The sequence below is a fragment of the Heptranchias perlo genome, chromosome 18 (assembly GCF_035084215.1).
Source record: "Heptranchias perlo isolate sHepPer1 chromosome 18, sHepPer1.hap1, whole genome shotgun sequence".
NCBI classification, from domain to species: domain Eukaryota; kingdom Metazoa; phylum Chordata; class Chondrichthyes; order Hexanchiformes; family Hexanchidae; genus Heptranchias; species Heptranchias perlo.
In genome coordinates this window covers 12,795,520-12,819,095 of record NC_090342.1, presented here as the reverse complement: position 1 = coordinate 12,819,095, position 23,576 = coordinate 12,795,520, and the positions used below count along the sequence as shown (strand labels likewise).

The 23,576-nt window shown below is 39.4% G+C and overlaps 1 protein-coding gene across 3 annotated transcripts in view; it reads right to left on the bottom strand.

The window, feature by feature from the left end:
* Positions 1-23,089, bottom strand: part of rpap3 (RNA polymerase II associated protein 3) — a 43,920-nt gene extending 20,831 nt beyond the window's left edge. For all 3 annotated transcript variants that reach the window (XM_067999402.1, XM_067999403.1, XM_067999404.1), the window contains exons 1-11: positions 22,859-23,089; positions 21,398-21,538; positions 19,518-19,619; positions 16,861-16,988; positions 14,399-14,520; positions 14,100-14,170; positions 11,495-11,623; positions 10,485-10,612; positions 9,430-9,551; positions 8,461-8,531; positions 7,861-7,968 (exon numbers count right to left, since the gene is read on the bottom strand). In XM_067999402.1, coding sequence (XP_067855503.1) covers positions 7,861-7,968; positions 8,461-8,531; positions 9,430-9,551; positions 10,485-10,612; positions 11,495-11,623; positions 14,100-14,170; positions 14,399-14,520; positions 16,861-16,988; positions 19,518-19,619; positions 21,398-21,538; positions 22,859-23,020 — 1,284 coding nt within the window. In that variant the 5' untranslated portion in view covers positions 23,021-23,089. The remainder of the gene's footprint in view (positions 1-7,860; positions 7,969-8,460; positions 8,532-9,429; positions 9,552-10,484; positions 10,613-11,494; positions 11,624-14,099; positions 14,171-14,398; positions 14,521-16,860; positions 16,989-19,517; positions 19,620-21,397; positions 21,539-22,858) is intronic.
* Positions 23,090-23,576: the final 487 nt, after the last annotated feature.

Here is a 23,576-nt window from a genome sequence, read left to right as displayed (position 1 = left end):
TCAGAGGCTACACTGTTTAATAATAGTAGTGGCCTTATCACAAAGTGTAATGGGGAAAGTATTATAGGAAGTAAGTGTGATACTTACAGAAAGTGTGCATTATGCACAAGACTTTCATCATGGGGTGAACATGAGCAAACTTCTGTGGAAAAGGAACAAATACAGCCACCGAGAACTAGTAAAGCTAATCTGTAACAGGGAATCAAACTTTCTCATTCAAAGCTGGGAGCCAAAACTAGACACTTCTGCTTGGGAACAAATATCAAAATACTCTGAGTCCTGCAAGTTTATGGATATCTAAATTTATGTTTCTGAAAATCATTGTTTGGTCTGAGCATCTGTTCTTGAAATCCTTTTATAAATCCTTTGCTGCATCCTCTGCTCTCCCTATTTTAGCAAACACCTGTGAACAAGCTGCTGGGATAGCAAGGGTGAACTGGGGATTAATCATTTTCCAACTATCCTTATTTCCTTGAGAGATTGCTGGCCACCGAGACTGACACCTCAGCAGTATGGAGGACATTAACCTGCACCCCACCACTCCAAACCACAGAATTTCTGGTTCCATGGAGAGGAAAGCTACACACAACTTAGACTTTCCCTCAATACATAAGCCTTTGATTTATTTAAATATAAAGAGACTTGCAACACATCAAAAATGTACTTACTGACAGAAACAGGGTTAAGGCATACCCATCTCTACTACAAAAAAAAGGTAACATAAATCAGTGGTGTACCACATATAGCTTTTGGCATTGAAAAGGATCACGTACTGAAAATGAAAGGCTTGCTTGACATTTAGCAAACACACAAAAGGAATGAATATGAAGGGCTAATTATTTGAGACTATATTTAGATGTTCAATTAGTTGTGCTTATGCTCATGTGGAGCATAAACGAATGGCCAGTTTCTGTGCTGTAAACTCGAAGTAACTACAAAAAATTCTATTAGGGTTGTCAAGTGATTAAAAAAATGAATCACAATTAAAAATTTTAATCTCAGGGAGGGGAGGGGGTGGTGGAAAGCGGAGAGGGGTGGTGGAAAGCAGGGGAGGGAAATGAAATAAATGGAAAGAAAGACTTGCATTTATATAGTACCTTTCACTACCTCAGGATGTCACAAAGCACTTTGCAGCCAATGAAGTACTTTTGAAGCGTGACCACTGTTGTAATGTAGGATACGTGGCAGCCAATTTGTGCACAGCAAGTTCCCACAAACAACAATTGAATAAATGACCAGATCATCTGTTTTGAATGTTGATTGGGGGATAAATGTTGGCCAGGACACTGGAAGAACTCCCCTGCTCTTCTATGAATAGTGTCGTGGGATCTTTTACACCACCCGAGATGGCTCAGGTAAAGGTGTTAATCATTACTATTAAACAGAGCAGAAAAAGAAAAAGAAAATAAGAGGGCGATTGTATTGTGGGATGCTTAAAGCAGGCACCAAGACCCTTGCCTCCATCTTACTACGATATATACAGTGACCAAGGTTAGAGACCTTGTCACCTCCATCTTTTGCTAAAAGCTGCAAAATAAAATAGCACCTGGCTGTTGTCAGCGAGGAATGCGACTCTTCTGTACAATGACCATGCAAAATGTCTTTAATGTAAATTAAAATACAAGTTTTCTTCCAGTTCATTGTTGTATATAAATTTTGGGCTGTTAACTGATTGCAGTTAATTTCCGCGATTAATGTGCAGTAATAACTTTTAACTGCTTTCAATAAATCCAACAACCAGTGCCTACTGTAAGCATTTCTAATTCACATCAATATTAGAACAGTGTGGTAACATCAGCATTAGAACAGTGTGTACACAAGAACATAAGATTATTCAAGGGCATGAAAAAATCACTCAGCCAACAAAGCTCATCCATCTACTATCCCAATCCTCCCATTTTAAAACATCCCTAATCTTTTTGTCCCCACTTCACTGCTTGGCAGGTTTACCAAAAATCTGAGTAGAGTCAGTTTTTAAATTTTCTTTTCTCCAAATTAAATGTCATCTTATCCTACTTCCTTCGCTTAATTTGAAATAATATTCTAGCTTTACATTATCGATACCAATGAGGTGTACAAAATTATGAGGGGCCTAGATAGAATGGATAGGAGGATCTATTTCCCTAAGCAGGGGGCATATATTTAAAGTGATTCGTAGAAGGAGTAAGGGGAGTTGAAGAGAAATTTTTTCACCCAGAGGGTGGTAGGGGTCTGGAACTCACTACCTGAAAGGGTGGTAGAGGCAGAAACCCTCATCGTATTTAAAAGGTACTTCGGTATGTACTTGAGGTGCCATAACTTACAAGGCTATGAACCAAGGGCTGGAAAGTGGGATTAGACTGGATAGTTCTTTTTCAGCCGGCAGACACAATGGGCCGAATGGCCTCCTTCTGTGCCATAAATTCTAACATTCTATGCATCTCAGTGAGGTTTCCTTCAACCATCATCTTTCTAGATTGCAAACTAGAGCTTCTTTAGAGTTTTCCTCATGGCCCAGCTGCTTTACAATTGGGATCAGTCTTGATGCTCTTCTTTGCACCCACTCCAATTCATGCATGTGTTATTTTTTCAGCTTTCAAATGAACGCTGGTCGGCTCAAACACTCCCATTGTCAGTTTGCTAAAAAGGGCAACTGGTTGACACGTTCAATCCATGTTAGCTGAGGAAAGTCAGGACTTATTCATTCTGTCTACATGAGGTATTTTATCAACACTCAAGCCAATCACACCAGTTGTACTAAATTAATGGAAAATAAAAACTCTGAACAGATTTCCTCCATTTGAATCATTGTCGATTCACATTAAGATGCAATGTATGTAGTTTTAAAATTCTCTACTGAAACTTTTAAAATCCTTTTTTTCCCCTTTAGCTTTCTCCATTCAGCCCTCACACTAGATTTTGATTTCACAAGTGCCAATTGCCCTTCAGTACATCACTCAAGTAGCCATTCTTCAAGGAGGGCCTGGGCAACAAGTGTCAGTTGGTTATTTAATCAGTCACCAGCACAGCATGGCCAAGCCAAGCACAATCTTGTCCTTACCAGAAGCCTGCTAACATATTTTTCAGCAGAGAGCAGTATTCTGAAGTGAGAACGCTAGCCCAAAGATGTACTCTACGCCTCAGCTGCAATGTCCTTCAGGTTGCAAGGTTCAAATCAACTACCACTCCATGACCTTTAGAAATGTCAGCTGAACTTCTACAACTGCACACAGTATAGCTTGAAAGAAAAAGCAATTTCTCAACTCTTTCCTACCATTGCCAAAGTGTTATAAAATAGTATCACAACAAAGACACTTACAAAAACTACAGGAGCTAGAACAGTCCTTACAGATGTACAGACATCTACAGTAAAACTCAATTGGACAGCAGTAACCAGCAGCAGTACAAACTTTCCACATTAGTCAGTTTTAAAACTATATGAATTTGACAAGTGTTCTTTCATTTAGTACACCTGAAGGCTAGTTCTTTGGATTTTTATGATAAATATAAATAAGGGCCATGCAACTTGGATACAAGATGGTTCAACTATAATTAAGATATCAAAATGGGAAATAGATTGCCATCACTGTTTGAGGGCTCCCAAAATGCAGCTAGAGAGAAATGTCAGTGTTGTTATTTGAACTTTAGTTTTTAGTGGAGCCACAGCAGAAAACAAGATTACAAAGGAACCTTAAAATATATATCATTAGCATACAAAACTCATCAAAACTAAAGATGCACGATATTGATTTCACTGAATCAATTTTATCTGCTGGTGTAATGAAGATCACGATCTTTTGGCTTTAATACTGAAGGGGACCACATAGCAAGATGAAAGAAACTCTTCTGGCATTTCATTAACACAAAAGAACACAGTGCGATTCCAATTACTTCAGTGAAAGAGATGCTCTGCAAAATCTTTATGATCTAGCAGTATAGACAAATAAATAGATTTTTTATTTACGGAGTGGTAATTCAACTATTGTAGCTCAACTTCTTACTGCAACAATGGATCTACTAGCTCCAAGGGACATGATGGAGCCCAATGATTTCTGAATTCACTGATATTCTAGCTGATGTCCCCAGCTGCAACTTATATTGGACACTGTTGCTCCGTCCTGAAACTAGGCTCTGTACTCCAAGTGGGAATTTCTGGTGTTGTGATAAATCAAGAATTCTCACCTGCAGCACAGAGTCCAACCTGGAAAGATGCAGTATCAGAAGGAGCTGCACACAAACAGCAGATCATCAAAGAGGAAGAGCGTCTGTGAACTGTGTGGAGGTGGAATGGGTGAGTTGAAGGGAGAGTGTACCTCTGAAGTAATAGCAGGAGGGAGGAGACAGAGGTGGAAGCAAAGGGTGCATCTTTGGTAACTGCAGGGTGAGGATTGGAGGGAGAGCGCATATTTGTGAACTGAAGGGGGAAAGAGTGCCTCTGAAGAAGAGTGGTCATTAAGGTAGCTTTTAGGGACATGGGAGTGTGTCTGAACTGGACAAGAAAAATACTTCATGAAAATGGGAGGGAAAACACCTCTGTGAAAGGAAAAATTGTTGAGGTGGCTTTTGGGCGAATGATGGTCTGTTTAAGGTAATTGGCAAAAGAACCAGAGGTGAGATGAGAATTTTTTTTTAAAAACGCAGGGAGTTATGATGATCTGGAATGCACTGCCTGAAAGGGTGGTGGAAGCTGATTCAATAATAACTTTCAAAAGGGAATTGCATAAATACTTGAAGGGGAACAATTTACAGGGTTATGGGGAATGGGACCAATTGGATAACTCTTTCAAAGAGCCGGCACAGGTCAATGGGCCGAATGGCGTCCTTCTGTGCTGTGCTTTATCGATGATATAGATAAGCCCAAATGCTTTGGATTCTTAATCTAAAAAAAGTTATAGAAAAAATATCAACTGTGAAATTTTAGAAATGTAAAAATTAAACATTTCCTAAGGGAGCAGACCCATTCCCTAGAAAGGCACTGTTAGTGGACACTGGGGTAGAATCAGCATTTTCAAGTGTGCACAATTCTAATTCCGCTGCCTAGGTTCCTCATGTGAACAGCCAATTAAAAGAACAATGAAATACACCTACATATGTCTTTCACACACAAGTAACCCAAACAATTGTTATGGTGCACCTTGGAATAAAGCATGGAATTCAAGTATGCCAAAATTAGCTTGTTTTGAAGTAGAAGGGGGGGGGGGGTGGCGGTGGGCAACATTTTAATTAGTGATCAAAAACCTGGAAACTAATTAAATACAACTATTATGTATTCTTTTCTATTTCTAACTTGCATTGCAACACACAAAATAATTTATACATCTCAACTTCTGTCTGCTTGTCACAAACAAAAACCTAGTCTTGTATTTCAAGAATATTACAAAAAACTGTCAGCATAAAGGTATGTCATGAAGGACAAATTTTTAAAAAGCCTTTTGATGTGTTGCAGAAAGACATTGTTTTTTTCTCATTCTTTGAAGTGAGATAATTGGGCTGTGAACCAAAGCCCATTTTGTGTTCAGGAATTACTGAAAGCAAATCCCCAATATAAACCTTCATACTGATTTGTAAGTGACCTACAAATGTCAGGGTGTAACTTATGCACTGCTCCAACACAGACTGTTAGCTGGCTACCCGGTGTAATCACATTTTTACAGCAATAGAAAACCATAAAAGGCAGGAATGAAGAGATTATTTGGCAGACATTTACATCCATATTCAATCACGACCACTTGCATCTCCCTTCTGAGTCAGTGCCAACTCATTTTTGTTCCCTTCATTAATCAAATACCCACCCATTTTACTTTTCAAAACAATTGCTTTAAATGAACCAGTGTTCATGCTGTACAACACTTCATTCTCAAAGTTTGGATTAAAGTCATATCCCTTTGTTCTGGACAAAGAACATTCATCTCTATCCAACGAATTCCTTTCATTAGGTTTTTAAACATTTGAATCTGCCTGCAACCAAATAGTTCTGGGAGTTAACACACTACCTTTACATTTCAAGGATCTGCCATCAAATGCAGTGCACGCTGATGGGGGTGAATGTTTCCTCTCTCTGCTTAGTGCAAAAGTTGTACGTGAAAAGAATTTAGGCAGGTTCAATCCTGTGGATGTAAATGCACAGCACAGAACAGGCCAGAATCCTGCACGTTTGAAGTGCTTATATCTGGGTCCTCGTTTAGTTCAGATCACGGGAAGCCGTGTCCGTGCAGCAGTTTCCAGCCTTTACACTGCTAAAACTGGTTTCTTATTCCAGCGGCAGAATCATAGACGCCAAAGTTTCAATGGGCCTCTTATGGCGTTGCTCATGGTAAGTCAGATGATATATTTTATAAGGACAGAAATATTATATCATGCAATGCACAATGTAATATTTTACCACTAAGGTGAAGCCATGTCCCTTTACGGCCACAGAGACTAATTGGCAAGTAAACAGTGCCACTGACCAGTGCTTAATTGTTGTTTAGCTAGAGAACAGTTTAGGCTGGATGGTGCTAGTCAGTTTCAGGTTGCAGCTGAGAAGTTACAGATGCAAAACAAAGCGACATTTGGAGTCTTATAACTGGGAATGCGATGTACCATTTTAAGCATATTATACAAATGGATGTTCAGTTTTATAAAGATCACATTATACCATGTAATGCAAAGTTCATTATTCTGCTTCTAAGATGTCCCTGTTAAGGCCACAATGTCCCAATCTTGCCACGTGAGGTCAAAGTTTAACTGCTCTTCAGCTTCCAGGTTACAAACTTAGCTTTCTTTTGAATTATGATTGGTATGGTCGTTTAGAAGTTAACACATATTCTGGCTCCCGAATCAAGTGACTGATATTTTTTGGAATGAGACAGAAATGAGTGTAACACTCGAAACCGTGATGGATGGGAAATGCGAGTCAGACCTACCGTGTTTATAATGTTACTGACAAATTTCCGATAGGGTTACTCAAAGCAAGAAAGAGGATGTGTTCTCTTTGGTCTTGGACATTATATCATGTGAAATTTAGGTGTGTCCAATTAAGACTGCAAAGTCTATTTGCTATTAAGTAAACACTGGGTTCAAACAGAAATCAATTAAAAGGCTGTAAACATCCTGACTATATAATATTGTGTGTTCTTGGGAGATTCTTTTAACTTTCTTTGAAGCAGGATACCAAAAGTTTAGTGTGACACTTGGTGGGACAGAATTGTAACAGACAAGAAATGCGCACTAGGCCATATAAAATAAATTTGGATTATTTCTTACACCCCATCTAGCACAATAAAACCAACACTCTTTTATGATCTCAAATAACAATGAAGAATTGAATACAGGTTTACATTACTTTGATATCAAAAGTACTGTTCACTTGGCAACACATAAGCTCACAGTGGCAGCTTTTGTTCAATATTGTTTTTCCAATACAGCATCTCTAACCCAAATTAAAACTTTTCTTTTAACAAAATATGCTAAAGAACACCCTTAAATGGAAACCTGCTTTACTGTCTTTACTTACTGAATATATTCCAATGCTATTGTATACTGTATTCTATCAAAAAGGATAAAACTAAGCTTTTTTTTGTATAGGCAAAGGAACTTTCTGACTGCAGCAGTTGATAATGGTACTTGAGATTTTATCCGATAATAAATAGCAGTTATTTATCTAAAATTTTCAGTAATTTTACATTAATTTACTATGTAAGCTGTGTGTGGATGCTTTGTACTCCCATTTACAAAATTGGAAATAAAAAATGTTAAAAGTCAATGACATTTTCTTTTAAAAAGTGATCAAGTTGGGGAGACACCCTGTTCGTTTGGTCTATATGCACTCATAATACCTGCCTATATCAACGAGTAAGCATGAACACCTTTGAAACTAAACATTGATGGCTCAAGACTTACAGTAGATCTTAGATGGGGTGGTTTATCGATTGGTTTGATTAGTCTCCGACCTTCCTCTTTGTTTTCTGAAGAACTCGGGGGTGTTGTGGCCCCTTGCAAAGCCAATTCCTTAAACACGAGAAGGTAAATATTTGAACTTCACCTCACAAATCAGTTGTGTTTTTACATCAATCCAATAATTCATTTTCTGGCCCACAATTTATCAGATTCATTGAATTCAATTTCACAACTTGCCTTGCTGGGACTGGGTCGCTAGTCCAGTACTATTACCACTAGACTGCTGTACAATTCTTATTCTTCAGTCATATATATAACTCTACTTTTCTATTTGTAATTATGCTTCACTCCCCACCCCATCCCAACCTTGCAAGTTCCTATACAATTCCAAAAACAACGTTTTTAAAAAGAAAAGGATTTTCACCATTATAATTAAAAGGCTTAATCAATGGGCATCAACCTCTCGATTCTTAAAGTCTTACTGATTCTATTCTTTGCTCCTTATTTTACTTTAGCAGATGCTGATTTCCAACATGCTCTTAAATAGTTTCATTCTCCCATTTCATCTTAAAACACAAGGTAACTGAATATATTCATATTTACCTTGCTTATTTTTCCAAGCTCAGTTAAAGCTTGCTTGTTTCCCGGTTCCAGCATCAGTACCATTTCAAAATCTAATACAAAATAATTAAAAAGGCAATACAAAAAGACTGTTAAAATGACTGATATCAAATTAAGTAGAGGGTATAATTTTCTTTATTTGCTTAGGTCAACGAAGTAGTCAGCACAAATATAAAGAACTTCGTTCACGCGCAAACATTTGTTCCAATATTAGTGAACAGAATAAAATATACCCCATAAAGCAGAGTTAACAAAAATGGCTACCAAATTTATATGAAACACTGTTTCAGATTAGACTATCAAACAAAAAAAATTCATAATAAAAAACATGGATTTGTGGATCTAGCAGATCACCACTGAAGATTATGCAGAGTATAATATACAATGTTCATAAAATATGGGCCGTTGGGAAGATTATATTTCAGTTCTATTAGAAGTGCAAAGCAAATATTCATCTGAATGTAAACCCATGATGATATCTCAATCATAAGCTGATCGTCTTAGATTATTTCATTAAGTGCTCAGGCAGTTTAAAGGAACACATTTTTAAGAAAAGTATTAATGTTAGTGGAGAGCCAAAAGGGACATTCAGCTCTTAAAAATGTAATCAGCACTTATGCATTTTTAAGATGAGCTCTGTGCATGTTGTTCTGCATGCGTGACAGCCTTCTTAGTCTGCACTGGACAGCTGTGTGAGCAGGGAAGTGTAAAAAACCATTGCTAGACCCCATTACTCTCAAAATCATACCAGTGATGAACAGTTGCAGTTACAACATTAATTTCAACGGGCTTCTCCTCCTTCCATGAGTATTAACCCCACCCTTCAATATGAAATAAAAGACAGATCCTTTGGACTACCTGTTGGTTTCGGTTCAAGATAATAATTAAATATAAAGATGCATGAAATACCACATAATTATTTCTGTTCTGCAAGCTTTGTACCAATCTCACCTTCTTTTGCTTCCTTCAGCTTCCCAAGGCACATTTCTGCAATTCCCCTTCGGGCGAACGCTTTGGAGTAAGTATTATCCAGTGAGATTGCCTGGCTGCAGTCAGTTTCTGCCTCTGCAAATCTAAAATATTTATAACTGGCTCAGAACTGTCATGAGCAATTGGTTCTGAAACCACAGTACTTCCATTAATGTTAAGTTAGGAATTCATAGGTATTCAATTTCAGTGTTTAGCATATTCCATTTCAATATTTTGTATGTTTATTCCTAAGTCACAGATTATTGTCATGTTTTAAGAAGCAGGACTGTTAATCGACTTGAACAAAACTACCATTTCAAACTACAGTCTAGTGATTACTGTGTTCCCTAAAAACATAGGCGAAGTTAGGCTTCAAGCTACGGTTTGCTACAATGGATAACTACAAAGGTGCGTGTTTTGTGACTAAAATCTGTCTTGCTTGGAACAAAGGTTGTCCAAACTTTGGAATTCCAAATCAGACCCAGTTGAGGGGGTAGAACTCATGTCAGTGCTGACTCTAACATGTAACACTGCTGCCCTTCCACATCCTCCCCCAAACCACAGTATCAACCACTGACTCCAATTGTAACTTGTTTTTAAAAAAAATTACATTTGTCTCAGACATGTGTGTACTGATTTATGTACATATATTACAAAAACCTGGTTAAAGAACTACCTACTAATAAATATCCACAAAATTTGGCTGGATTATAGTACCAGGTATCAATAAACTATAATATTGCAATTTAGAAAGGTTTTGCCTGAATTGTTACTAACACCTCAATCATATAATGCCATTGTACTTAATAAAGATCAGCAGTTAATATGGATTCATTTGAAAATGTCTTTTGTTCAATTAAAACATTATTAAAATTTCCAACCAGTTGTCAAATGGTTCCAACTATGTGAATAAACAGCTTCATATGGAGTATTAAACACTGAATATTTATACTGAAAAGTTAATTAAATTTCAAATTACATCTGATATATACTTTGTTAAATTCAGTAATATCTTATACCTCCAACACAAAACTTACTTTTCAAGCTTAAGATAAGCCATGGCCCGGTTAGCTGGTAAAAGTGCATTGGTGCCATCTGCTGCCATCCCTCTGGTATAGCATTCAATTGCTTCTAAATATTTTCCTTGCTTAAAGTACTCATTGCCCTGTAATAAAACCATTAAGTTTATAAAAACTGAAAGCTATAATAGAGAAAAAAATTAAAGATGGCTCAGACATACATGTGTACTGATTAATATTACAAAATCTGGTTAATAGAGGAAACAAAATGTAGCCTTGTTTTTAAAAAAATACTGGCATAACCCAGGCATTATAGTTGCCTGACTAAGTTAACCAATAAGACTAATGGAATGCTGGCCTTTATATCTAGAGAACTAGAGTACAAGGGGGCAGAAGTTATGCTGCAGCTATACAAAACTCTGGTTAAACCGCACCTGGAGTACTGTGAGCAGTTCTGGGCACCGCACCTTCGGAAGGACATATTGGCCTTGGAGGGAGTGCAGCGTAGGTTTACTAGAATGATACCCGGACTTCAAGGGTTAAGTTACAAGGAGAGATTACACAAATTGGGGTTGTATTCTCTGGAGTTTCGAAGGTTAAGGGGTGGTCTGATTTAAGTTTATAAGATATTAAGGGGAACGGATAGGGTGGATAGAGAGAAACTATTTCCGCTGGTTGGGGATTCTAGGAGTAGGGGGCACAGTCTAAAAATTAGAGCCAGACCTTTCAGGAGTGAGATTAGAAAACATTTCTACACACAAAGGGTGGTAGAAGTTTGGAACTCTCTTCCGCAAATGGCAATTGATACAAGCTCAATTGCTAAATTTAAATCTGAGATAGCTTTGATTGCCAAAAAGCTATCTATCAAGGGATATGGGCCAAAGGCGGGTATATGGAGTTAGATCACAGATCAGCCATGATCTTATCAAATGGCGGAGCAGGCACGAGGGGCTGAATGGCCTACTCCTGTTCCTGTGTTCCTAACCCCAGCCATATCTGTATCTTATTCTGACAAGGCACAAACATACCAAGTCTTTCTCAAAAATTGCCTGCTGTTTTGCTTGTGTTTCAATCAGTTTCTTTTCTTCATTGGCATCTATTTCTTCAGTTTTGTTTGATTGATTTTGATCTTTATTACATTGTTCTGATGCCAGAGCCTGGCAAGAAAGACAAGTACATTTATTAAATTGCATAAAAAGGCCATAGGATAAATTCACTCATCCCATGCTCCAAATACTTGCACTCCCTTCGCACTGGGAGTGCGGTATCAGTGAATTCACCCTCATACTTAGTAATTTAATCTAGGCTGTATTTTTCCACAAAAATACAACAAATCACATTCTTCTGCACCCTTAGGTACCCTCTGCAACATACATCATTCTCCAACTGGAAGCGGGCAGGATGGGGCTGGGAGGTCTCAGAAGTGTTCAAAACAATGTGCGTTAAATGGCTTCAGGATCTATTCCTAGGGGAAGCATCTCAGCATCCAGACAATTCAGCTAAGTTTGGGAACTGCCTTTCTCGATCCAATGCCAACTTTTAAATATTCTGCACACACTCTTTTTATATTAGCAAACGTACACATTATAAATCTGAGAAAAAAAAACAACTTTGGAGAGAAAGGAGAAAGATTCAAACTGGAACGGCCAAGTCTATTAAAACTGCCAAGGGGGAAGCAGGTCAGTTGAGAAAGCTGGGCTGGTGTCTATCATAATGGGCACCCCCTGACATTTCTATGGAACCACTCTGCAATATAAAAAGAGCGGTTCACATTCCACAGATATTAGTGACCCTGAATGCTCTGACAAAACTTTTATTTAAAAATTTTTCTTGGGACATGGGCAACCGTGGCAAGATTTCAATTTCCCTGAGAAAGTGATGGTGAGCCTTCTTCTTGAAAGACTGAGTGGCTTGTCAGGCCATTTCAGATGGCAATAAAAGTTAGATGCTTGGTATCGAACTGAAGTCCTACTATGTAGGCCAGACCAAGTGGGAGTGGCAAGTACTCTTCCCTGAAGGACAATAGTAAGCTATTTTGTTTTTTTTTACAAAAATCTCATGCCAGCCCACAAAAGTCTAGATTTATTGAATTCAATTTCACAGCTTGCCTTGGTGGGATTGAACTCATGACCCCTTGGTTGTTAGTCCAATATCATAATCTATATTAACATAACCTAAACACACAATGTAAAAAGTAATTACTACTGACTTTTACAACACAATCTTATTACTGCAGCTTACCAGTGCAGCCCAATAAATTTATTCAGTTTATCTTTTTAAATTTAGGAACTTAACGTAACTTGGGGCAACTTTTAAAATGTTTTTTTTAATGTTCCCCCAGTGGTGAACTTTGTGGGTAAAAGCAGCACCAGTGTTATAAGCTTTAGAGACCAGATCCCCAAGTTCAATTTTTAGCCTATGCTAGATTAGCTGATCTCAGACAGGACAACAGTAGGGGCGCTGTGAAATGGCCTCAGTACCCCAGGCTAGGGAGGAAATAAAATGGGAAAGGATCGCCATCTCAATCAACATTCAGCTATCCCTGTTAAAAAGTGTACAAGTGGATGTCAGGCAATTTTTAGGATTGGGCTCAGCTGACACTCTTCATGGTCAAAAGGCCTGTTGACATTCATTGTTTTGACTCACGCATGAATAATGGCCAGCTGGATAAGATAGCAGGAACCTGCCAGTTATCAACTTTAGGAGATAAGGGAGAAAATATAAAGAGCCCAAGGGGTTAAAGAACACCTTGAGTTTAAGGTTAGGTTTACGATGGAGAAGGGAGGAGGAATACAATGACTTAAGAGAGTGGATTTTGGGGAGATGATGAGAGAAATAAGAGCTAGCTTGGAAGACATGGGAAGGTGATCAAAGGATAAATGGAATATTTTCAATATGTTACACAAGAGAAGTTATATAGGAAAGTGTAAGTGGAAGGAGGAAAGTAATATGCCCAAAAAATGAAGTAAAGGGAAAAAACTTTCAAATATTAATTTATTAGAATAACATCCTTACAGACACTGTTGTATTCAGAGAACTGCAGTCTACCAGTGTGACATGCAGAGTGACACAAATGCATTCTAGTTGTTCACTTCTTAGTTTAGCCTCTTTAGAGGATGCTCAGGTACACAACAAAACCTGGGGATTGCAGCAACTCAAACCCCCAAGCTTCAGGATGCATTGACATTCTGAATCTAAATCATCAATGCAAATTTAAAATCTACATGCAACTTACGATCCTAGGACACTGCATTCACCACATCCTTGCACCCCACCGTATCTCCTTTAAATACCTGCTGTTTTCTACCTTTCAGATAATTGCTTATCCATTCCCAGGTTTCGTCTCAAGTCCCCAACACTTCAAACTTAAATAGCAGCAGAACTTCACCCTATGCTTTAAAAACCGCACTTATAAGCCCCTCACAACATGACACGCACTTTTACAAACATCCCAACTTTCATTTTCCACACTGTAATATTCTTCGGTTTAGTAATGCTCACAAGAAAAATTGTGATTTTGTTAAGGGTTTCACTGAAACACTATAAATCTGCATTAATTCAAAAAATGTACACAATAAAATGAATGCTTTTCAAATGTGGGCAGAATTTTGGAACTAATAAATAAAATTTTACCTCATTTACTTTTCTGAGTTCACTGCATGCTTCAAAGTTTTCTGCATCCAAGTTTAACACCATTTCAAAATCTGATGTGTTAGAGGGAAAAAAAATGAACTGGTCAGTAGAAAACTAAAATTACAATATTTATGGGCCATGTGCATCTTTTTAAAAAGTCTGACTAATTGAAAATTCAAATCTGTATTTATTTTTAGACAGGAAGCGATGTCCTCAAAGGATTAAATGGTAATAGAATCGGGAAAAGCTTTATAGACAGCAATCCCAATTGTTCATCAAATTTGTTTAAAATTACCAACCTTCTTTGGCACCTTGAAAATTTTTCAGTTTAAAACGAGCTGCGCCTCTTCGAAGGTAAGCTTTCAAGAAGGAACTGTCCAGTGCAATTGCCAAATTGCAATCTGATTCTGCAACAGCGTATCTACATCAGAAACAGACTAGTTACACCACAGCTCATTCCACACTTAATGTTTTTACACAAAGGATTAAAAAGATTAAAAAGATCAAAAAGCAAAAGGGGCTCTGTAGTGGCACTGCTCCTAAGTGTCACCACACTGCATCATGCTCAATCCCATAGGCACCAAGTTACTACTCTCAGTCACAAAATTAGTAGAGGGGCAGGGCAAGGGGCAAAGTGCCCAAATAGGGAGGTAAAAGAAAGCATAATGTTATGCGCCCTAGCAGACAGTAAAACAGCATTAGCAGAGTCCTTGAAGCAGGTTAATGGAATGGTGTGATGTGGGGAGGTATAGGAAAAGGAGAAGAAAAACAGAAATACCAAACGAAACATATGAACTTAAAGGAATAACTCAAAAATCGACAGACAGGTAAGGTCATTTAGCCAAAACAAAGATAAACAGTTTTCCTGAAATTATCTGGACTAATAACTAACAAAGTAACTACATGCATTTATACAATGCCTTTAATGGAGTAAAAATTCTCAAGACATTTTCAGAGGTGAAATCAAACACCAAGCAGTAGCAGAAGTCCCATAATTCTGCATTAATTGAAAAGAATGCTTTACAAATATGGGCAGAATTTTTGAATTACTAATTCTTGCCTTAATTTACTTTTTGGAGTTCATTATGCACTTCAAAAGGAGATGAGCAAAAACATGCCTGAAAAGTTAAGTTTTGGGAGAGGTGGCAAGGCAGAGGGGTTTGAGGAAAAGTTCCAGTGTATGTGGTGTCAGGACAGCTGAAGGCTTTGACACCAATGGTGGAAATGAGGGTGGGAGAAATGCAAAAAAGGCAAGAGTCGTAAGAGCTGAAACTACACAGTGTCACATGGGGTGGGTGGGGTGAGGTCATGGAGGGATTTGTTAACAAGAGCAAGAATTTTAAATTCAATGTGTTGGGGGATGTGGATCACCACCCTTTCAGGCAGTGCATTCCAGGTCATTACAATTCGCTGCGTAAAAAAATGTTTCCTCACGTCACCTCTGGCTCTTTTGCCAATTATCTTAAATCTGTGTCCTCTGGTTACTGACCCTTCTGCCACTGGAAACAGTTTCTCCTTGTTTACTCTATCAAAACCATTCATGATTTTGAACACCTCTATCAAATCGCCCCTTAACATTCTCTGTTCTAAAGAGAACAACCCCAGCTTCTGCAGTCTCTCCACATAACTGGAAGTCCTTCGTCCCTGGTACCATTCTAGTAAATCTCTTCTGCACCCTGTCTAAGGCCTTGACATCCTTCCTAAAGTGTGGTTCCCAGAATTGAACACAATACTCCAGCTGAGGCCTAACCAGTGTTTTATAAAAGGTTTAGCATAACTTCCTTGCTTTTGTACTCTATGCCTCTATTAATAAAGCCCGGGATCTCATATGCTTTTTTTAAACAGCCTTCTCAACTTGTCCCGCCACCTTCAAAGATTTGTGTGTGTACGCCCACAGGTATCTCTGTTCCCATTTAGTTTATATTGCCTCTCCTCATTCTTCCTACCAAAATACATCACTTCACACTTCTCTATGTTAAATGTCATCTGCCATGTGTCTGCCCATTTCACCAGTCTGTCTATGTCCACCTGAAATCTGTTACTATCCTCACATTGTTTACTACATTTCTGAGTTTCATGTAATCTGCAAACTTTGAAATTATACCCTCTATACCCAAGTCCAGGTTATTAATATATATCAAAAAGAGCAGTAGTCCTAATACTGACCCCTGGGGAACACCACTGTATACTTCCCTCCAGTCTGAAAAAAAAATGTTCACCACTACTCTGCTTTCTGTCCCCTAACCAATTTTGTATCAATGCTGCCACTGTCCCTTTAATCCCATGGCCTTTAATTTTGCTAACAAGTCTATTATGTGGTACTTTATCAAATGCCTTTTGAAAGTCCATATACACATCAACCCCACTACTCTCATCAACCCTCTTCGTTACTTCAAAGAACTCAATCAAGATGGTCAAACACTGTTTTTCTTTAACAAATCTGTGCTGATTCTCATTAGCCCATACTTTTCCAAGTGCCAATTTATTTTGTCCCAGATTATTGTCTCAAAGTTTCACCACCACTGACGTAATGAACTAGTATGAACTGTGATGCACTGAAAGTCAAAGTGCAAATGGCATATTCTACTTATACTTCAATACGAACTGTTTCATGGGATAGTTATGTGGAACACAAAACATTTCTTCGAAATAAACTAAATCCCTTCTTGTAGGGGTACATCACAGTTTGAATCAAAATGCAGTCCCTGATAATGTCATATTTAATATATTATAGATTATTATTATTCATTGCTATACTTACTTTTTCTTTTTTAAGAAAGTCGATGCACGATTTGTAGGCAAGACTGGGTTATATGGATCCATAGTCATGGCTCTAGTATAACATTCTATTGCTTCATCATATTTCCCTTCTTTGAAGTAATTATTACCCTGTCATGAACAAAAACAAGTATATTTATCAGGTCCCATTTCATCTGCTCTGGGAAGCAATGGTTTGGTCCGCAGATGCAAACCCACAAGAGGATAACAACATGACACCATCGCCATGTACGAGATTGTGGCCAGCCTGATTGAAAGTATTTATCCATATCAAGGTGCTAACTGCAACATAGAACTAATGTTTTTTTCTTAATTTCTAAACCCAAAGTAAATCAGTTGAGACTGTTTTCTGGTGTAGGAAAATACAAGATGGATTTGACAGAAAAAGTTCTGGAAGATTTAGGTGGCATCACAGTTTGAATCAAAATGCAGTCCCTGATAATGTCGTATTATGTTTTCCAAAACATTTCTACTGACAATACTGCATACTGTGTCAGCAGAAATGCTTTTGGACTGAGATTCTACATTCAAGGATGCTTTACATGGGCAATAATAATAATCATCTATAATATATTAAAAACGGTGAGTAGTCTCAAGATTCTAACGGTTCTGCACCTGTAGGAATGTAATGTGATGTGATTGATTGGGTATACTGGAGCAGAGACACGACAGTGCCTCAATAAGCAGAGTAATCCCAATTAAAAGTATTTTGTAAAAAAAGAAATTGAGGCTTTGGGAAGCCAAAACATTGCAAAGCCAGTGGAATGGATCCATCAACTATCAAGGACATTAGAAAGAAAACGAGACAGGATAGTTTAAGAAATGGAGATTTGTATTTCAAAACATCAACTTAAATATTTAATCGACTTTTGAACACAAAACCCCAACTATGGGAGGAGGACTGAATATGAAGAAAGAATCCATGAGAGTCAAGGATGAAAGTGCATAGAAAGAAGCCCATAAAGCGGGAGTGCCTGAAAACAAAGCACAGAATCAGTTGATGTACATCACAAGTATGGTTTTTGTTATGACCCGCACTGAAGTGAGACCATGTAACATCAATTAAATAACCTCAGGATGATTAATCATGTGGTTCCCACCCGGGGCAGATATTGGTTGAAGAATCATTCAGGAGACCGGGACTTAGACTTTCAAATACACAGCCTCCTGTTTTCCATTATGGTATAGAGTTTTACAAGCAAGATGTATGGATATGATCACCAGTCCTTGTAAAATGCCTCATACTCTAATGCATCAACAATATGGTAATCATCCCTAGCATGCTTCGGCATCTAACACGTCCCCCTTTTGCTCTCCCCTCCCCCGTGACCAAGAACTGGAGATAGCCCCAGCACAAATCGCAGGAAATGCAACACCCACAAGTAACGCTGGTAGAACCTATACTAGTCACCCCCCCAACCTAATAGAAAAGCTCAAGTGTTAACAATTGCTCATTGTCAGAAGACATTCCAGCCACGGCAATCGCCTGACTAGAAAAGACCTGTTCAGATTATTTATTCAGCAGATCAATCTCTATCCTTGGCTCAGTGGTAGCACTCCCACCTCTGGGTCAAAAGGTTGTGGGTTCAAGTCCCGCTCCAGAGGCTTGAGCACATAATCTAGGCTGACACTTCAGTGCAGGACTGAGAGAGTGCTGCACTGTTGGAGATGCTGTTTTTCAGATGAAATGTTAATCCGAGGTCCAGTCTGCCTTTGCAGGTGGACATAAAAGGTCCCATCGCATTATTCGAAGAGGAGCAGTCTCCTGGCCAATAATTATCACTCAACCAACATCACTAAAAAGAACAGATTATCTAGTCATTATCTTATTGCTGTGTGGGACCCTGCTGTGTATAAATTGGTTGTCACGTTTCCCTACATTAGAAGTATAGTCACTGTTGTAAAGTACTTCTTTGGCTGCAAAGCGCATTGGGACTTCTTGAGGTCTTAAAAGGCGCAGTATAAATGCAAGTTCGTTCCTTCTAACTGACTCAGTTATTTTCAGGAATAAGCAGGATTTCAATACTGAAGTCACACAGGCCCAGAATGTAAAGCATAGGTTGAGTACTGGTTTTTCTTGTAAGGTTGAGTACGATATCAGCATCTGAGTTTGGGAAGAATGACTAGTAACTGACAAGACAGACCTGCCAAGCAAATCTTTCCTGACCTATTGGGGATAAATCTGCAATCAGGTACTCCCATTGAGGAATAGTACTTGCAAGGAGCACAGGTTGGGAAAGAGCTGTCTGTGATTTTCTGTCCATTTTCTAATCTGTGGTCTGTGAGCCCCACTCCTTATTGGATCGCCTCAGGCTTATTTATTTTTTAATTAATGCATTAATTTTTTGTTTACAAATGGTCTTTTTGTAGGAGGTCTTATTGATCCTCCAACCCCAAGAGAGGCATTCAGTTTTAAAAATGACTAAGTAACTGCAGCAAATGTAGAAAGACCATCAGACTAAGCAACATTGATTTGTAGTTCTGACCACAATAAGCTTCAAACTATTTCTACCAATTGAAATATTTCAAAGCAATGTAAAGCAAACATGCACGACATTACGGGTGACATTCATTCAGCAGGACTTTGTGTCTCCCCATGGGGTGTTCACGTGTGGTTGTCTAGAGGTCTTTGCAACATACCTTTCCTTTCTCAGCAAGAGCTTTCTCGACATCTACTTCCTCGTCTTCTGTGTCGGGCTCTGGAGTGCTGTCATTTTTATCTAGTTCTTCCAGTACTTTGTCCTAATGCAAAAGAAGAAATGCAAGATTAATTTAATCCCCAAGTGCGATTATTGTCAGCTCCCTTCTCTTTATTCCTAGAGTTTTTTTTATTAAAACTGAAGTTGACAAATATCAATTTGTTGAGGAGAGGCAATATAATCTAGAGGGCACAACTCTAAAATGGGTGGAGGAACGGAGAGATCTGGGGGTATATACGCACAAATCATTGAAAGTGGCAGGGCAAGTTGAGAAAGTGATTGAAAAAGCATACGGGATCCTGGGCTTTATAAATAGAGGCACAGAGTACAAAAGCACGGAAGTCATGTTGAACCTTTATAAAACACTGGTTCGGCCACAACTGGCGTATTGTGTCCAGTTCTGGTACCGCACTTCAGGAAAGATGTGCAGGCCTTAGAGACAGTGCAGAAGAGAGTTACTAGAATGATTCCAGGGATGAGGGACTTTAGTTACGTGGATAGACTGGAGAAGCTGGGGTTGTTTTCCTTGGAACAGAAATGGTTGCGAGGAGATTTGATAGAGGTATTCAAAATCATGAAGGAGCTAAACAGAGTAGATAGAGAGAAACTGTTCCCATTGGCGGAAGGGTCAAGAACCAGAGGACATAGATTTAAGGTGACTGGCAAAAGAACCAAAGGTGACATGAGGAAAAACTTTTTTTTTAAAAACACACACAGCATGTGGTTAGGATCTGGAATGCACTGCCCGAGTGGGTGGCGCAGGCAGATTCAATCATGGCCTTCAAAAGGGAACTGGATAAGTACTTAAAAGGAAAAAATGTGCAGGGCTACATCGGGGGGGGGGGGGGGGGGGGGCGGAAGAAGTGGGACTAGCTGGATTGCTCTTGCATAGAGCTGGTGCGGAGCTGAATGGCCTCCTTCCATGCTGTAACCTTTCTATGATTCTATGATCAAATGTTAATCTCTTTTTAGCAAAGTAACTGACAACTACAATATAGTTTAAAAACAAAACTCAGTACAAATATTTATCTCAATCTTTGGGTATTTAGTATTTTATTATTCCAAGAAAAAGCACCACCAAATAACTCTATGCATATATGTACCACATGGTGTGGCACTGACCCATCGGGCTAGGATAATCCCTAGTTTGATCCTTAGCACATGTTGAGCTAGCTTCTCCCAAGAAAGCTGCAGGGGCACCACATCTGGGCTCAGCATTGGGGGACATGGAGAATGAGGAAAAAGAAAAGAACCACATTAAAGTTCCCACTCTTTGTGTATGGAGAGGTACTTTAGGAAAGGCGCCATTTCAGTGACAGATATAGCTCTCTAACGTATATGACACTTATCTGTCATTCACTCTCTGTGCTCTGAGATCAAAAGCGAAGGCAGGGTTATAATCCCAAAGTCCCTGCTCACCAATGTACTGCAGTGCATGTGGAGATGGTCCCATACAGCTTCATGGGGTCTTATGTACAAGAGTTACAGCATGAACACCAGACCAGCTTTAGCATCAGAATTAGAAAAGTATCATATCTTTTGTACCCATAGCAGGAGTGAGTTAAAAGTTCTGTAAAAATAGTCCAAGCTACTGTATTACTTCTTGTTGCTGTTTATTTATTCTATGGCATTTTTGTTTTATAGCCTAAACCAGTCTAATAAAAGTAGACTGCCTCGTAACATCTTGCATTGAATACAGACGTTAAAAGGCACCATCTCCATGAAATGGTTTGCAAAACAATGAAAGTATATCAAATGCAAGAAGCAATATTGTAAATTATGCTGAAATATATCACTGTCAAATACATACAGAAAACTTACCACATCAAATTTTTCCCATGATTTATAGTCATAAGATTTTATTCTGGTTGCTTTTTTGTCTTCGTTCTTTCTATTATTCCTAGATACAGTCTTTTTATTTGTCTTTTTCTTATAATCTCGATTTCTTACAGGTGGTAAAGTCTGCAAATTTAAAAAAAATACATCGAGCCACATTTAACCAAGTACACTTATGCTACACATTTTATTTTGATGCAAACCAGTTTTGATTTCACATTGATGTAAACTACAATGTAACTCAGGTGTGAAACGATTCTTAAAGCTTTTGGAGAGCAAATGATCCCATCCGCTATTTATCAAAATATTAAATTTAACCAGTGTTTGAATACCAGTCAGAAAACTTCACTTCAGCTGACCAGAGACCAACACAGAACCAGCAATATGGTTCAACTCTCCCAGATCTGGATGGCTCCAAGGAGGTACCTATAATAATAGCAGCTGCCCACAGAATGTAAAGACAAAGTGAACTTCCCACAGAATGTATTAGCTATGCTATAAGTAGGGGGAATAGCAGCTTTGTTTAGTGGTTGAAGTGTACAGCCACAGCCCACTTCAGAGATATGGTAAAGTCATATATAGCAAATATTAAATGCATTTATAGATTGATAGGTTAATATACAGATGACAGATAACTGTGCCCTTATTCAAAGCAGTTCGAGCAACAGAAAAGGTAATGCACCAAAGTTTCTGCCGTGGCTCAGTGGCAGCACTCTCGCCCGAGTCAGAAGTTTGTGGGTTCAAGTCCCACTTCAGAGACTTGAGCATAAAACTAGGGTGACACTTCCATGCAGTACTGAGGGAGTGCTGCACTGTGAGAGGTGCCATCTTTTAGATGAAACATTAAACCAATGTTTTAGATGAAACATTATGACCACCTGAGCCCTCTCAGGTGGTCATAAAAGATCCCATGGCACTATTTTGAAAAGCAGGGGCAATCTCCCTGGTGTCCTGGTCAATATTTATCCCCCAACCAACATCACTAAAACAGATCATCTGGTCGTTACCACATTGCTGTTTTTGGGATCCAGCTGTGCACAAATCAGCTGTCACATTACAACAGTACTTCAAAAAATACTTAATTTTGGGGCGTCCTGAGGTAGCGAAATGCACTTTATAAATGCAAGGTCTTTCTATTACAACAGTGACTACACTGCAAAAGTACTTCAATGGCTGTAAAGCGTTTTGGGAGGTCGTGAAAGGTGCTATAGAAATGCAAGGTCTTTCTACTTTTCTTTTTAAACAGTCCCAAAGGAGGGAGGGGAGAATGCAAGAGCCATGAATGATCCACTATAAGTTCTTCTTTGGAAACGGGTTTAGAAACGGACAAGTGAAGCTTTGAAGTGCAGGTTGGAGAGGAGGAGCACGGTTTGCGGGAAGCAGAGGCCGGGAGGGGCGGTCCCCGGTCCCGGTCCCGGGCCTGTACCATTTGCCCACGTTACGCACCGAGTCTGCGGCCGGCGCCACCCCGCTCTGCCGCCGGAGCTCGTCGTCTTTTTTCTTGATGTCTTTCTCCCAGCCGTCCAGCTCCCTCATGAAATCCCGCAGCTCCTCGGTGTGGTGCCGCACCTGCAGCTGCAACTCCAGCGACTTGTTGATTCCCGACATGGTGGCACCACGAAATCCTCCTTCGTCCCGTCACCGGCTCGCCGCCATGGCTCCCCGCTCCCAGCCTGCCCAGCGCTGCGGAGGAAATACGTCACGGGAGGAGGCCGCCATCTTGGTGCAGGGAAGGACTTGGGCTTCAGCAGGTTGGAAATCACGTGGGTCTCTGCCTGTGCCATCCAGTTCCCTTTTTTTTTCTTTTTTTTATATAAACCCAAAATAAGTGTCAAATTATAATGTTATTATCTCAGCCCAGGACGCACTCCAGTCCGTGCAGTGCCCACCGGTCGCGGAAAGCCTCAAGCGTGCTGGCGGACACCGCGTGCTCCCTTTCCAGGGCCACCCGGGCACGGAGAATTCCGCGGAAGAGAGGCAGACAGTCGGAGCGACCGCCCCCGCGGGCCACGTCCAACCTGGACCTATGGATAGCCACCTTGGACACGCCCAGGAGCAGGCCCACGAGGACGTCCGCCCACCACCTCACTGGGCGGTCAAAAATCAGCAGCGTGGGACTGAAGCGCAGCCAGAACTTGAGGAGCAGCCCCCTTAAATAGTCAAA